Genomic DNA, 14,958 nt, shown 5'->3' with positions numbered 1-14,958 from the left:
TTGGTGGTCGGTGCTCGGTGGTCGGTGGTTAGCATCAGTTTCTGGTTGCCAGTTGGCCGCCTCGCGTGCTGCCAAACCGCCAATTACCGAACATCAAAAAGCAGTTCCCTTCAGCTTCCCAGCTGCTCAGCTGTCTGCTTTGCTTGCCTAATAATTTGCTCTCTGACTTTGTGTGGCTTTGTTTGTACTTTTGGGTAGTCTGCGGCCCCTCCCCGCCCCCCGCTTCCAGCCCACAGCCCTTTACCCGCTTGAGCACCCAAAAAGGTGTTTGAAATGTTAAGAATCTTTTGCCGAATCACGCAATGTTTGAGTGAAGTAAATGCAAATGCCAAATACCAAATGCCGAATGCTCTTCAAGATGTATCGTGGCTCACGCTTCGATACAGTTTTCGGGCAAGTGCCCCGCCCAGTACCAGGTGTAGTGGAGTTTCAAATTAATTTGACTATCATAAGTCATATTTGTAATAAATCCAGAGAGCTCCCTCTCTTCTGCCGGCTGCCCCTGCCCGCCCCTGCACCTTTGACATTGTAATCACGTCAGTCAGTGGCCTATTTAAGGGGTCTCTGGCAACTCTTGCCGAATCAACAAACCAACAAACTAACAAAGCAACAAAGCGTGACAACAAAGTGCTGTGACTGCTGTCAGTTCATGAATCGTGCAATTAGAAACGAAACTGTAAACAAGACAAATTTCTAGTAGGCAATGTTACGTATTGAAGAACAAACATTCCTCAGAATGTTATAAAACAAATAAAGACTTATCCAATTGAATATTTAACTGCTTTGTTTGTTATGTTTGAGTGTCCTTTTATGTGGACAAACGATTCTAACTTTGATCTAATGCGCGTTTGCGTGGGCATTGGCCACTCCACTTCCATTTCAAATTGCAATGACAAACACGTTTGCCGAGTAGAAAGAAGCATTCATCTCATCGTCATCATCATCTCTCGTGCCTCACAGTGGTGCATCTGCCGCTGCAATCTGGCGAGCGGTATGCTTGCTAATGTGCGAAACAAAGTCGAGGGTTGCGTGGGCCGTCTCCGCTGAGTGCGGCTGCCTGGCAACAATGTTGCAGCAACAAGTTGCTGATTATCTCACAGTGCAGCCACTGCAGTGATTGCTGCAACTGGCAAACTGAAAACTCGGAAATCATATTTACTCCAAATTATGCTGTTATGGCCATTGTCCCGGATGACGATGTCGAATCCACAAACTTTTCACCATCAGAAGCCAAGTCAGAGTCAGAGTCGATTTAGCTGGTGCAAATTATTGGCAATGAATGGGAATGAAATATTTGAGGCATCCTGTTTCGATCGGGGCGATCGACGGGGGCTCAGTTTTATTGCTGCCTTGATTTATGCAACATTTTGCGCAATAAAAATGCCACAGACTTGAAGAATTATTACATCATCACGTAATAGGCCTCGTCTTCGGTCTTCAGTCTTCAGTCCGCAGTCCTCAGCTGCGTTGACGGCGCCACGCCCGTCCATGGCCACTTGGCCCATGTTGGTCGGTCGGTGCCAAATTGCCCTCGGATGCATGCAGCGCTCGCTTTTCCCTCTCCCAACACTTCCCAGCTCTGCTCTAGCGATCCGCAGTCCAATCTTTCGCGCTGTCATAAATCAGTCGCCAGCCTCAAGTTGCGGCATTAAATACTCTACGCTTAAATTGCAGGGCACGAACAGCTGGCAGAACTTTACCAGCAGCAACAACAGCAACAACAACGCATCAACAAAAGAGGCAACAACAAAGCGACTATTAAGTGTCGTGTCATCCTCAACGATCCATCATAGCACAGCATACGAGATATCTTCACTATGCTGCCCAGTGGATAAATGAACTTGGCACGTGTCCATCATTTAAATGAGAGGAGTAGAGGCGGGGCAGAGTGGCTTCATTTGGTGGCTGGTGGGGGAGTTGTTGCTGGGCGGTGTTAATGTGCGCGCGAATCCAACGAAATGTTGTAATAAGTTCCCAAATTAGGTTTGCAAAGGCGCGGGAGATTGCATCACAACCAGTCTTGGCTCCAAATGGCCCATTGTCCAGCCAGAGAAACGGCCACCAGCCACCAGCCACCAAACACGGAAGTCGAAGCACACAGTGCATAGCACACTCCCCAAATGCCCATTTCATATAATTTCTATTATTTCTGGCAGCTTTGCCAACTGCCATCAGGTGACAGTTACAATGCAGAAACAATATACAACAACTGCTAATGCCCCAGCTCCAGCTCCAGCTCCAGCTCAGGCCTCGCATCGCACAGATCCCCACTGCCAAGACTCAAACTCATGAGCCTGAGCATGCAGAAACTTCAAAGAATCGTTATTGTGTGTGTGTGTGTGGGCGGGGGAAAGGCTGGGGAACAGGCAACTGGCAACATTGCCACCGTACACAACCTGAGACTGTCGCAGCCATAATCGCCGAAATGATCATCATAATCGTGATCGTTTTCGGGCTCTGGTCACTTCTCTGTCCGTCCGTCCATCTGTCTCTCTCCGTCCGAGGTTGTCTTGTCCTGGGGGAGCCATTTTTGGCATGCGTTCGGCAGCGAACACTTCCTGTGGGAACTACTCGAAAACTTGTTCCATTCTCAACGTTGCCTGCTCTGGCTGTTGCTCTTGCTCTTGCTCTCCATGGCATAGATGCATGCTCATGTTCCACGTCATGTATGTGGCTTGACCAGGCTCAAGTGCGCTGCACCCACAGCGAGTCCGTCTATTAAAATTCCATATATATCGCGCTTGCAACTATTTCACATACGAGTCGCTCGTAAATCAATTAGTAAACTGTAACAGTTCAGACCGTTTGGGTTTGGGTGTATGGTATTCTGGACTATCTGGGTGCAGCTGTCATAAATTTTATTCTTAACGCTTGTGCCTCTTTTATGTTCAAGCAAATTGTCCCAACTTTCTCGCCTGCCAATTTACCTGAAGGGAACTCAAACAAACTCTTAACCTATTGAATTTCCTCTTGATTAACAACGAGAAGCAATTCTATTTTGAACGCAGCTTTGTAGGATAATTTCAAACTTATCAGTATGCACGCCCGCAAACCAGAAGCCAACACCACTTGGTGGTGGAGCAACTGCAATTCAAGGTCGCACCTGGCGATCGAGGCAAGAAGCAACTGTGAAATAGAGCAACAACCCAAGACTACAAACAGGTGTTGCCGCTATTGACAGTTGCCTTGATTGGTTTGTGTTTCATGTTGCATGTGGCATGTAGCATGCGGCAGGCAGCAGGCAGCACTGCTAGACACTCCCCTTTACTCTCCGTGGATACGTGGAAGCCGAAGACAACTGCATATTGGGCTCTGTGGCTTGGGAAGAGGAAGCGTTGCCTTGTCGACTGAACAACTGAACAACTCAACGAGCCAACGCCCAAAGCAAATATTGTCTGATTTATCCCCGTCCCTCCCTCAGCGTAGCAGTCAACATTTTGAGCATAAATCGCTGTGACGCTGCCGCTAATAGCAGGGTCTTGTATTGCATCATCGCCAGTCGAGCTGCAATGTCATCAATTTGCGAATGTGCTCAGCATTGAGGAACTGGGAGACTCTGGGTGCCACTTTGCCTGCATGGCAACTAAAAATGATATAGGGATAGTAAATAAAGTTTTCAATTCAAAGACCCCAGAAGGAAAGATGCTTTCTACTGTCTCCCCTTTATATGGACAGATGAGCCATCGAGGCCTTATGACACCTTGCGTATGCATTAGTCGGAGTCGGAGTTAGAGAGAAGCCAACGCGATAAGAACAGAAACATGGGCAATTAGAAGAATCTGGCGATGGCCGTTGGCCGTTGGCTGGTGATTGAGTTGCAGCTCAGGTGGCTCAGGCTCCACTCTGCCATCCCGCTTGTAATTGATGGCGAGACGCTCCTCAAACAGGAAAGTTCGTATTACGAAAAAACTGCATCGTTTAAGTGTCATTATTGGGACCAGAATCTCAACAAGTCGCTGCCGTTGATGTTGTGGTTGTTGTTGTTGTTGCTGTTGCTGCTGCTGTTGGAGATGCAGTTGCCGTTGTCGTGTCTTTGGATGAAGATGGAGATGACTACTTTCACCGCGCTCAGAATTCCTTTCTGCATTGAGCAGCATCAAGCTTGCGCTTTATCCAAGCCAGACATCGGTCAATCAGCTTCTCTCAGTCTTCGCCCCAACACCCTCTGGCCACAGTCGACAAGCGACACCTCCACACCGCCCACCTCCGCTCGATCTAAGGTGGGGCCATCACTCATTTTCATCCTCAGTGCATCTCACCTTTCTTATCTGTTCATTGCCCATGTGCGCTTAAACTCATTCGCCTCTCCACTGCTTGTACTGCGTTTTTTACACCTTGCTCGCTGTTAGCATTTTGTGTTTTTGCTTTTGTTTGACTTGCAGCGCTCGTGTCGAATGGATCAAGTGCTCAGCTCAGCTTGGCCGTGCTTAGAACGCAGCGCAGAGTTGAGTGGGCTATGGTTAAGGGCGTTAACTGGGTTAAACGCTCGTTGACAGTTTTATGCTGCCTAGACCCTGACCAAGAGCAATAGCTACAGGTACAGCAATGGCAATGACAATGACAAGGCGTTGACGACTGTCAGTCAGTCAGTCAGTGGCACACAGAGCAAACGAGACACTTATTAAGAGTGAAAATTCTTGCTGCCGTCGCTGTGGCCAGAATGAGTTTTTGTTTATTCATAAGACACAATACATAAAATCAAAGAAATGCCACAACTGCAATTAGTGATTGCCCCTGGGCATAAGAACTATTGTGAGCGTGGAGGGGGACAGAGGAAACATGTGTTAAAAGTGAAATAAAATAAATTGTACAAAGCAAAAGCGGTGCAATCAAGTGAAAGGCTGCCACAGTTCTAATGTAAGTCATAAAGTTCGTCGCTTAAGTCTTTTGTTATTTCTAAGCGTTGCCTCGCCCCCCGGATGTGGGTCAAGACTGCACTTTCAACTCTACTGGCACCTTTGAAGGCAGCATTTCATTCATTTCATGCATGCGATTCTTATCGGCGAATTAGGCCTCGATGTGCGATCCCAGATCCCTTCTCCTGAGCCCTCCAATTCGGATGCATCAGCATTAAGCACAGTATGTGTCGGCAAAGTTGGGCACTCATTTGTAGGTTTGCGTGCTTTTAATTCCTCTTCTTCGAAGTTCCCTTCTTGGAAGCTGCATTCCAAGCGAAAGTACGAGTGCTGATCCAGAAATGTGCTCGAAATTGAGGCGAATAAACAGACGTCTGCTGTCAATTTGCAAACAATTGCAGCAGTGAACGAGAGTTTGAGACGATTGATTGCCGGATATATAAACAAACAGTCAACAACCTGCACATAACTTTTCATGGAGCACCCCCTCATCTACTTAGAGGCGGCAATCAGCAAGCGACGGCCAAGGAAAGTAAATTTGCATGTCACTCAATTGAGCAAATCGGCCAGAATAGAGCGACACAGATCTTGAATGTTTTTCAGTTTGTTTGCTCTACAAATGAACTCGCAGACTGCCCGCAGTTGTTGTTGGTCTTGCTGTTGTTGTTGTCATCACTTTCAACTGAAGAAATGAGCTTGGCACAGTTCCCGAGCTATGGCTATAGAACGGCAACAAATATTTGAATATCGAAATGACACCAAAAGCCAACTATGGCCTATTAAAATTCTCAATAGACTTCCTCAAACGTTTCAGCTGTTAAGATATGGCCAAGCACTCAACTGATAAGAAAGAGCAACAGAGCTGCCACTTGACCCAGCTGACCTGAGAACTGCGAGTCTTAAACTGTTAACATTGTGCAGAAATATTTGAGCAAAAATTAAATTAATTCTGGGTAACAACATAATTTTGGCAGCGATCGCTAGAGCTGATTACAATTAGAGCACAAGTTGGCGAACCCAAATTACTCAATCACGAGAAACAAGAAGCAGACGCCTTGGCTTGTCCCACAGTTTGCTCATCTGGCTGTCTGTGTTTGTCTATTGCTTAATCAATCTGCTGCCATCGGAGTTCTGAATTCATAACCATAACGAGCACTGGGATCTGACATGCGGATGACTTTTCATTCACACGCCGAGCAGCGAACACCAATCGGATGGCGATTGCCTACTTCCTGCTCCAAAAGCTTTTCCGAAAGACAAATTTTATATAATTTTTATCTTTATCAGATTCATCACTTACTCGCATTGTTGAAGTAAAAATTGTGTAATTCCATTGACGCTGCTGATTGAACGGCCACGCTCAGCACAGCTCAGCTCAGAGCAAGGCGTCAATTATGAGCACAAAGCGACAAAAGCTGACGACGTGTCGTCGTCATCGTCATTGTCGATTTATCGCCGTAGTATCGATCGGTGGAACGGCAGCGGGAACGTCTGCTGAGTGCAATTGCAAGTGTAACTAAAATCCATGAAAATGGGGGGAAAAAGTGCGACGAGTGCAGTTCGCTGTGCTTTCGTTGTGATTACGACTACAGTGATCATTTTAATTGCGTCATCAGCCAGAGCAAGTGCAATCATATTTGACACAAGAGCAAGACTTATGCTTTGGTTAGGGATTTCTTTATGAGTTTGGGGGGTTTAGTTGGCAGTTGCATAAGTTTCAGAGTCAGAGCCATCCCACAATCAGTGGCCTCATTCAGCGCTGGTTCAGTTGAGATTTGTTATCTGGCATTTAATTAGGCGTGCGTTGGGTTAATGATCATTACGCGTCTTACAGCTTTGGCCATTAGAAAGCTGCAATGTTCTTTTTAGGCGCCAAGCAGGAGAGTCAAGCATGTATGGAATACTTGTGAGCTCTTCTGATGAGTTTTGGCTCTCTTAAGTGATCAATGCACCTGCTCGCTTCAAAGCTTCAATTAGCGCATATAAAGGTCTAGTTTCACTTAACGTCATCGTGCAGCTGAAGTTGCGTGCAGTTTGCCCAATGGAATTGCACTAGAAAATCACTTGGCTCGACTGTGATAATTGCATTTTATTGCTTCCGACAGTTATACACACATGTTGAATAAAAACCAGAAACAGAAGAACAGCTATGCTCTTTACTAAGAGTAAGAAGTGCAGATATCTAAGAGTATTCCAGTGTTTCCAAAGAGCGCAATTTAAGAGCATGGCACTGTTGGCTGCAGAGCATACAGAGAACTTCTGCTGGCAATGCAGGTTGTCGACTTGGCCTTCACTTCATCCATTTGATGGCTTGACGAAATGAGACATGGCCGCTGGAGCATTGCCACAGCGGCTTAGCAATTTTTAAAAGCGTCGAATGTCAGGCCAGATATCTGAGCTGTATAAGTATTTGCATTAATATGAATGCAACTATGTCACGCCCAAGCCGGCAGCTCCAGTGCTAGCAACTTCCGCTTGTCACAAGTTGGCAAACCAATTCTTGTTGCGACGACAACCACAAACGTAACTTGGTAACAAATTTTAAAGATTGTGGAATATATCCAATCTTTACTGAATGAGAATTCTGTAAATGCTGTTTGCATTAAACGGGCTATACTATAGAAGCTGTGACTTTATGAATTTAAAGTAAATTAAATCTGTTGCTATCTATTGAAATTCAAGTTAGCATCAACATAAATGGTAAAACTGGCATAGATTCCGAATAGCCACTGGTAAAAGCGCTCAGCATGAGGCCAATGAATCTGCATAGCAACATCCTTGTCAAACAGCAGCGTAGGTTATTTAAACAGCACTACGAATAGATAAAGCATACAAGAAAATTGTTAAACAAACTCAGCGCAACTCAACTCAACTCAATAGTCTATGTAGGTCTAGTGTATGTTCATTAATTGGCTATAGAGTTGTTAGATTTATAATGAATAACTATGATTGCTTGGATGCCATTTGCAGATGAAATTGCTTGGCAAACTTTGCGGGCAACTCTCGTCTAAGGCATAGAGAATTGGACGTTGCCATTCACTTGTTGTAATAACATTGGCATCTGCGACTCCCGCCTGACTTGGATGAAAAATCATAATCATGTCAGCAAATTGGACTGACATGGAGCGTACGTGCGTCAACTAGCCGATGAGTAGGATCTGCAACATGGTAGTAGATGCAGCCAGCGCTATTGAAGAACAGCCGCGCTGGTCAGCACACAAAAAAAATAGAAGTAGAAAAAAAAATGGCCAACGTTTGGGTTGCTGCGGTGGTATATAGAGAAAGCTGCTAAATGCAATTCGAAGTCAGAGTCTGACTCTTCCACAGAATGGGTGAATGTCTTTAAAGTGCAATGTCATCTTCTAGTTCGACAACGGATGCATTAACCGTTGGCTTAACGTGCGACAAAATTGCAAACAAATTCACGTCGCTTACGAAACAACAAAACAGAAGATAAAGAAACCCAATGTCATCCAGACATCTACACCACAAATTTTTCAAACGCGCAAAATTCTAAGACAATTAACTTTTGCTTGTTGCCGCACACACGCAACGCCAAGAATGACAAAATGCTGCCGCAGCTAACGCAACCATGCCGCAAATTTATTTCTCAGTTCTAAGCCCAACACTGAGCACTTGACTGCCAGCGATTTGGGTTAGCTTGGGCTTGAGCTTGAGCTTCAGCTTGGGCTTGGGCTTGGGCTGGTGGTAGGGTCAGGCAACGGTTGTAGAACAATTGCAGACGAATTAGCTAGGTAGCTAGATAAAATTTCCTACTTATCAGCAAGTGGGAATACACGAAGTGTTTATCTTTATAATACAGTTATTTGCAGTCATAAACATGTATAAAATTTAATTAGCCAGACCGCTTGTTTATTAGCTGAGTAAATAAATATACAGCTATTAAAGTTTTAAGCTTAACGAGCTTAAAATGATTTATTGATTTAACAGACGTGTTCATTACAATTAATTTTTGTAAGAAATTAAATTGTTTGCTTATCTATTTTATTGTTTAATATTGTGATTTACCGGCAAATAACGGTTAACGGATAAGCACTTGCAGTTTTTAGTGCTTTTTGAATTTACGTTGCAATAAACGTCGACGCCTCAAGTTCACGTTTGGAATTTCGCTGGCAAATCGATTTTTGTGCTGGGTCAGGCGAAATGTGTAGCCAGTCTAAGATTAAGTGAACCCAAACTAATACTATATATACAGGCTGATATATGGCTGGCACTTTGGGCTGACAAAATGGCCAGCGAGGCCATAAATATGCAGCACAGACGGCAGCCGAATGCGCCCGTTGCAAAGTGATTTTCTCGCACTCAATTTCAATGGCGCTGCCGCCAACTTGATAAATTAACACTCTGCACATGCCATTTGTTTATTTGCCCAAAATAAATCGCCAGCGAATTCAAATACAAATCCAAATGCCAAAATGCCTGCAAAAGCGCCACAAAAGCTACCGCTACCCAAAGCAATTGCAAACTAAGCAGCACACAAGCCAATGCTCAAATTTATGTGGTTGCAACTGCAACTACAGCAACGACAATGACTGCAACTGCAACAGAAACTGAAGCTACGACTGCGACTGCAACTGCGTCTCCGACTGCGACTGTGATTTTGGCAATGCTTAGTTTATTGGCCCACTAAGTCGACTGACCTACAACATTAAATTGTAATTTGAGTGGGCAAACATTTTAACTGCATTTCTCTCCAGCGTATTGCCAGATAATTAGAATAAATTTTTCGCATGTGTGTATGTATGGTATAACTAGCTGCGACTTTTGACGCCCCAGTGCGGTCAGCCAGCAAGCTCCAAGAAGTTACATGGGCTTGAAATTGGTTTGTTGCTCATGTCATTGCATGGAAATCTATTTACGAGCGCAAGCGCAATTGCATAATCGTTGATTGCAAGTGCATACGTTGGCTATAGAGCATTAGCCGCCAAAATGGCTCACAGCTGCTCAAGTTGCAGAGATTGCCTCAAATGTCCATTTCAATTCGATTAGCGCGCAAATCAATCTACTCGTCAGTGCATGTGGAAAACTCTTCAGCAGCACCAGCAGAGGCAGCAGCTGTGGTCAGTGCTGTGATTTAACACATATTACACGTAATGCATTTGCCATGCTGTTTTCAACGCCGTTAAGAACCGCAAAGCCACTCACACATACACAGCCATAACTTACACACATATCCATCATCATCTCGAGTGTGTGTCTGTGTGTGTGTGTATGCCAATTAGTTTTTCCATTTATTTCAAATGGGCTAGCACTGGCTGCGGATAAGCTGCCGTGCGTGCTTTAAGCAAGTGGCGCTATTCCCCTATCAATTGTGCTAATATTTTCAATTAGACAGTTGTTTGATTGTCTTAGCTTGGCTTGGGCTGTGTAGCGTGGATTTGCACACGCGTGTAGCAACTGCTGGCCAGGGACAACAGACAACACTTCCGTCAGCTGGGGCATGGCATATTGTTGGCTAACAAACTTCAATGGGCAGCGGCAAGCACTTGTAATTCATAAAGATTATGAAAAAGCAATACCCACCCAGATTGGTCCCCAAGGGCTGCCGCATTGTGGCAGCCACAGCAGCGCTGACATTGCCGCGGACATTGTCAAGCCAAGCACTTTATTTGCTGCGCGTTTGACATAAACATTTGCCCAGCGGACATCTGAATGGCCACGGCCTCTCTTTGGCTCCTTATAAGCCAGCACGACACGCCAGCAGGAGCAGCACAAGAAGCAGCAGAGTGAACAAGATGCCGCCGCAGCTTGTCCTTGTCATCGAGCGTTAGCAATTTTTGAAATACGCATTGCAGAATTTATGTTATGCGTGCCTCAAGCCAGCCGGAGGCCGTTTCAGTGGTCGTGGCCATGTCACACAACTCTGGGTACGGACTCAGCGCGGAAAGTGTCCAGTGACTTTCGCTGAGGCTGCCAAGAGGCATGCCACGTTCCTCTGGAGGCACGCTATGAGGCTTTGTCTAAATTTGGACGCTCATGTTGGTGACAGCTTGTGACTTGTCGGCTTTTCAACTTTTTCAACTTGCTACAAGTAGTTGCAACTTGCAAGTGGCGCGCAGTTCAAAGCATCAGATTATAGATAATGCTAAGCATTTCCTTTCTAATTTGTGACTAAATTCATACACAATACGAGTCACAAATAATTATGATAAATAAATCACTTTTATTACCATAAAAAGACAACCAAAAGAAAAATTGTGGATTGCAACTGTTAATGTAAGTAGCACAAATGAGATACCAATATTTTCATTATCAATCAAAAATTCTAGTGGTAATTCTAGATCTTTGAAATATAAAAAATTTTAAAGACACCAAATCAATGATACGAAAACTAGAGCTGACGCTTTAAGCATTTGGATCGGAACCGGCAATATATTGTACATACGCTAGTAAAATAACTAAATGAGACAAGAATTATTTAACAGTTGCACTTTTTATTAAAGTTGCATTGAAAGTGTTTGAAAATTTAAATTTAATTTCAGTTTAATTAAATTTTTTAGAGACTATCATTATTTTTTAAAAGTTTACTATGCAATCATTGTAAGTTGTCTTATTAGTAGCTTACATAAGAAAAATTATTTCATATTTTGAAAAAAAAAGTATTGATTTTACAAGAGTCATAACTTTTGTCGCATATAAATGTTTAACTTTGGTATTTCAACGCCAAGAGCCTCGAGCGGATGAAATGATTGTCTTCATCTTCACAGAGGCAACACGAAAATCAAAAATTGCAGTTGATTGAAATTATTTTCTTTGCTGGAAATCAAATAGAATGTGTTTTTGGTCTAGATCGTGCTGAGGAAAGTCATTCGCTTAGTTAGTAGGTGAAATCAAGTAAATAAAGTTGTTTACTGGCAATTTGTAGCCCCTTTTTATGTTTTTGTTGTTGCTGTCTGAATTTCGTTGCTCAATTTGTTAGTCACTTTTACTTGATGTCGGCTCTTTTTGGCACAACTCTTTCGGTTTCACTGGCCAATTTCCATTTTCCACCTGGTAAGTGTTGGGCCTTGCGCCATTGCTAAACGTTGCTCTGATTGATTTGCATCAACGTTGATTAGGGCAAAACCAACAATCGCAGCGTCGGCGTCGGCGTTGGTTTTGGCGTTGGCGTAAACTCCCCACTTGAGGTTGGCCTTGTTAGGGTACGACAGGCGATCAATTGACAGGCAAATTGCCAAAGTAAATAGAGGAAAAGCCGTCAGATGTATGTTTTCAAATACGTTTATTTACTTGTGTTTTTCTTTTTTCGCTTGTTGTTACAGTTTCTTGTATTTTTTGTATAGCATCTGAAGTTTGTCTCTTGTTACATTGCTTTACTATATCTAAAGAACGCAGATAAATGCATTTATGTGTGTGTGTGTGTGTTTGTTTAAATAAGTATTTAAGTTTTAAGTATTTAGACAGTCAAACCTGTTAAATGAGACAGACGCAATTGGAGCTCGAGTTGCGCGCTCAATTAAGAGGTTTGAATGGTTTGCACTACGACTAAGGAGCTTTCAAGTCTTAAGCTGATAGTATGTCGACATATTTCAGAGTAGTCTTAGCAGTAAGTCTTATAGAGTAAGCATATGGGCATAAATATTAAGCTACAGTTGTGGGCCCTATCATGTGGGGTGCTGTGTATGCTACCGGTACCATTGGCCATTTGGCGTCGAGAAGTCCAGCTCGACGTTGCGCACAATGAATTTTAAGTGCCACATGCCACATGCCGCATGATAGAAGTCCGTTCGTACAGCTACTAACTAGATTATGAGCGGTGCTAAGTTTTTAATTTTTTTTCGTTTTGATTTTTTTTTCTTGTTTTGTTTTGAGCTAAAGAGAATTTCATGCTATGTTTCCCAAAACTACTTCCACCTTCCCTCAGCTGCAGCTCTCCACCAGCTTCAGCCTTAACTTCAACTTCCAATGGGTAGCGCCACTTTATCGCTTGTTTAACGCGCGCTTTTGCATATTGTCCCAGACAGCAATGACCGTCAGTTGCAGCAACAGAAACAGCGCTCCGGCAATTATGAAGCCTGTAAATAGAGTTGTAAGGCACAAAATGTACATGCATATATTTTTATGAGTTTATTTAATTAGCTGGTCACTCAGTCGGCAAAGAGCAACTGGGCGCAGGCCGCTGGCTTTGCTTAGACGGCGCAACGGCACGCGATTTGTGTAAATAAATATGCCTCACTTGGTGGCGATGCGCGAGGCAGATTATAGCGCCAGCGCCAGCGCCAGTTGGGCGACTGGCTTGGGCTTGGGCCTAGGCCTAGGCTTATCGTTTGAAGCTGGCGTAACTTACCATAGCCATTAATGCAAGTGTCCGTTTTGTTGGCCAATTCCAGTTGCAGCTTGGCCAGGCCGTCGCTGGGCTCGTTGTTGTTGGCATCGGCGCCATTGAAGGCAAATTTATCGGTGATTTGTATCGACTGCACCAGCAAAATGTTCTCATCGGTCGTCTGATGACTCACATCACGTTTTTGGCGTTCCGACATAATGGCCAGCTCAACTGCAAAAACACAAAAAGCAAAAAGTGGTAGCCGGTTAGGACAGAAACCAGTGATGAGCATAGGCATTTTATTTATTTCTAATTTTCAATGTTCAAGCTGTGACTGAGCAAAGTCTTAAGTAGATAATACCTCAACTGAAGAGGAAAAGACAGAAAACAGAATTTGTCATGAGTAGTTAATGGTGCTCAAAAGTGCAGATAAATTAGAGAATTTATGGCCTTGTGGCCGCATCACTATCACACACGAATCACTGTGAAAAATCACCAAACAGTGATTTAATGAATCTCTGTCTGTCTCTCGCTGGCTCGCTGGCAAACACACAAATACAAATGCAAGTGCAAGCATTTGCTGCAAAGCTTGAGTGCTTACAAGTAAAAACTCCCCCAACCCCAACCCCAGCCCCAACCCCTCCCTCTCACTTAGCGCTTACTACTTACCGCCATCGGTGCCGTTGAGCACCGAACGCTTGCGCCTGCCATAGGACAGCAGCGACTTGAGCTCGCCGTTCTCATCGTTGTCGCAAATAACCGGTTCGCAGCGCGGTATGCAGGGCGTGACCAAGGCGCGGAATTGCACCAGCTCCGAGGAGGGGAACTTGAAGGCGTCGAACTGTGAGAGCAGCACCTTGCGATTGCTGGCCATCTTTTGCATAGCACTCATGATGTATTGATCCGTGGGACAGCCGTTGGCATCGATCAGTGTAATCTCGGCGCTGTCTGTGCCGTCCATGGCTACCAGTTCGCGCACAAATATCTCATACGGACTGTTCGCGTCAATGATTTCAAAGCGCAGCGCCAGCGGATCACCGACCTCGGCAATACGCTTCATATCGCTGCCATCGCGTGCTGTGATCTTCATTATGACATTCGGTGAGTCCACAATTATCTCTTCGCTCAGCGTCGACTCGATCTCCCCAGTGACGCCCAGATCGACATTATTCACAACCGTTTTGTTGGTCAAATCATACTGGCAGCTAACGGCCAGGCCCAAATCAGAGGAGGTAACAATCATATCGTGATGCTGTATGACAATATCATTCATATAGCGTCCATAGGCGCTCTGGCGCACATTGCACTCCAGATCGTTGTACCGCATGCGCAGATCGAACTCTAGCGAGTTGTTGACATTGACAGCGCAGGACTTGGGCGCTCCCTTGGCATAGACCTTGCCGTCGAACAGCTTGGAGGTGCGTATTTTGGTGATCATCTCGCCGGAGCGGCAGTCGATGGAGACATTGTAGCAGGCCGATTGCTCGTAAGTGGCCGCCTCTTCAATGTTCAGGTAGGGCTCGGAGAGATCTGTCAAGGTGGCGCGACTGTGGTGCGACAAACGGCAGACATGTTCGCCCGTCTCATTGAAGTCGTAGGAGTGGCAGCGGAAGGGGGCGTTCAAGCAGAGGTCGCGGCAATCGTCAATGCTTTCTACGTTCTGATGCACCGAGTCGACGGTCTTTAGAATGCGACCCGAGATGCGCTTGAACTCACACAGCTTGCTTGGCTCCTCGGCGCAGTTATTCTCAAGATATTCGGCGCCATCATATGCCACAATGTTTGCCTCCTCCGACAGCGTAATGCGATCCATGTCCG

At 44.8% G+C, this 14,958-nt stretch overlaps 1 protein-coding gene across 1 annotated transcript; it reads right to left on the bottom strand.

Annotated features, from left to right (window-relative positions):
* Nucleotides 1–12,797: 12,797 nt before the first annotated feature.
* On the bottom strand, nt 12,798–14,953 carry LOC108601608. The gene is made up of 3 exons (XM_033294110.1): nt 13,810–14,953; nt 13,165–13,371; nt 12,798–12,892 (listed from the first exon to the last, which is right to left on the bottom strand). Exons 1-3 carry the CDS (start codon nt 14,951–14,953, stop codon nt 12,798–12,800), a joined length of 1,446 nt encoding a protein of 481 aa, XP_033150001.1.
* Between the last annotated feature and the right edge of the window lie 5 nt (nt 14,954–14,958).

Source organism: Drosophila busckii, chromosome 3R, assembly GCF_011750605.1.
Source record: "Drosophila busckii strain San Diego stock center, stock number 13000-0081.31 chromosome 3R, ASM1175060v1, whole genome shotgun sequence".
Lineage (NCBI taxonomy): Eukaryota > Metazoa > Arthropoda > Insecta > Diptera > Drosophilidae > Drosophila > Drosophila busckii.
Note: the sequence above shows the minus strand (reverse complement) of the source record. Positions and strands in the feature narration are given on the sequence as shown.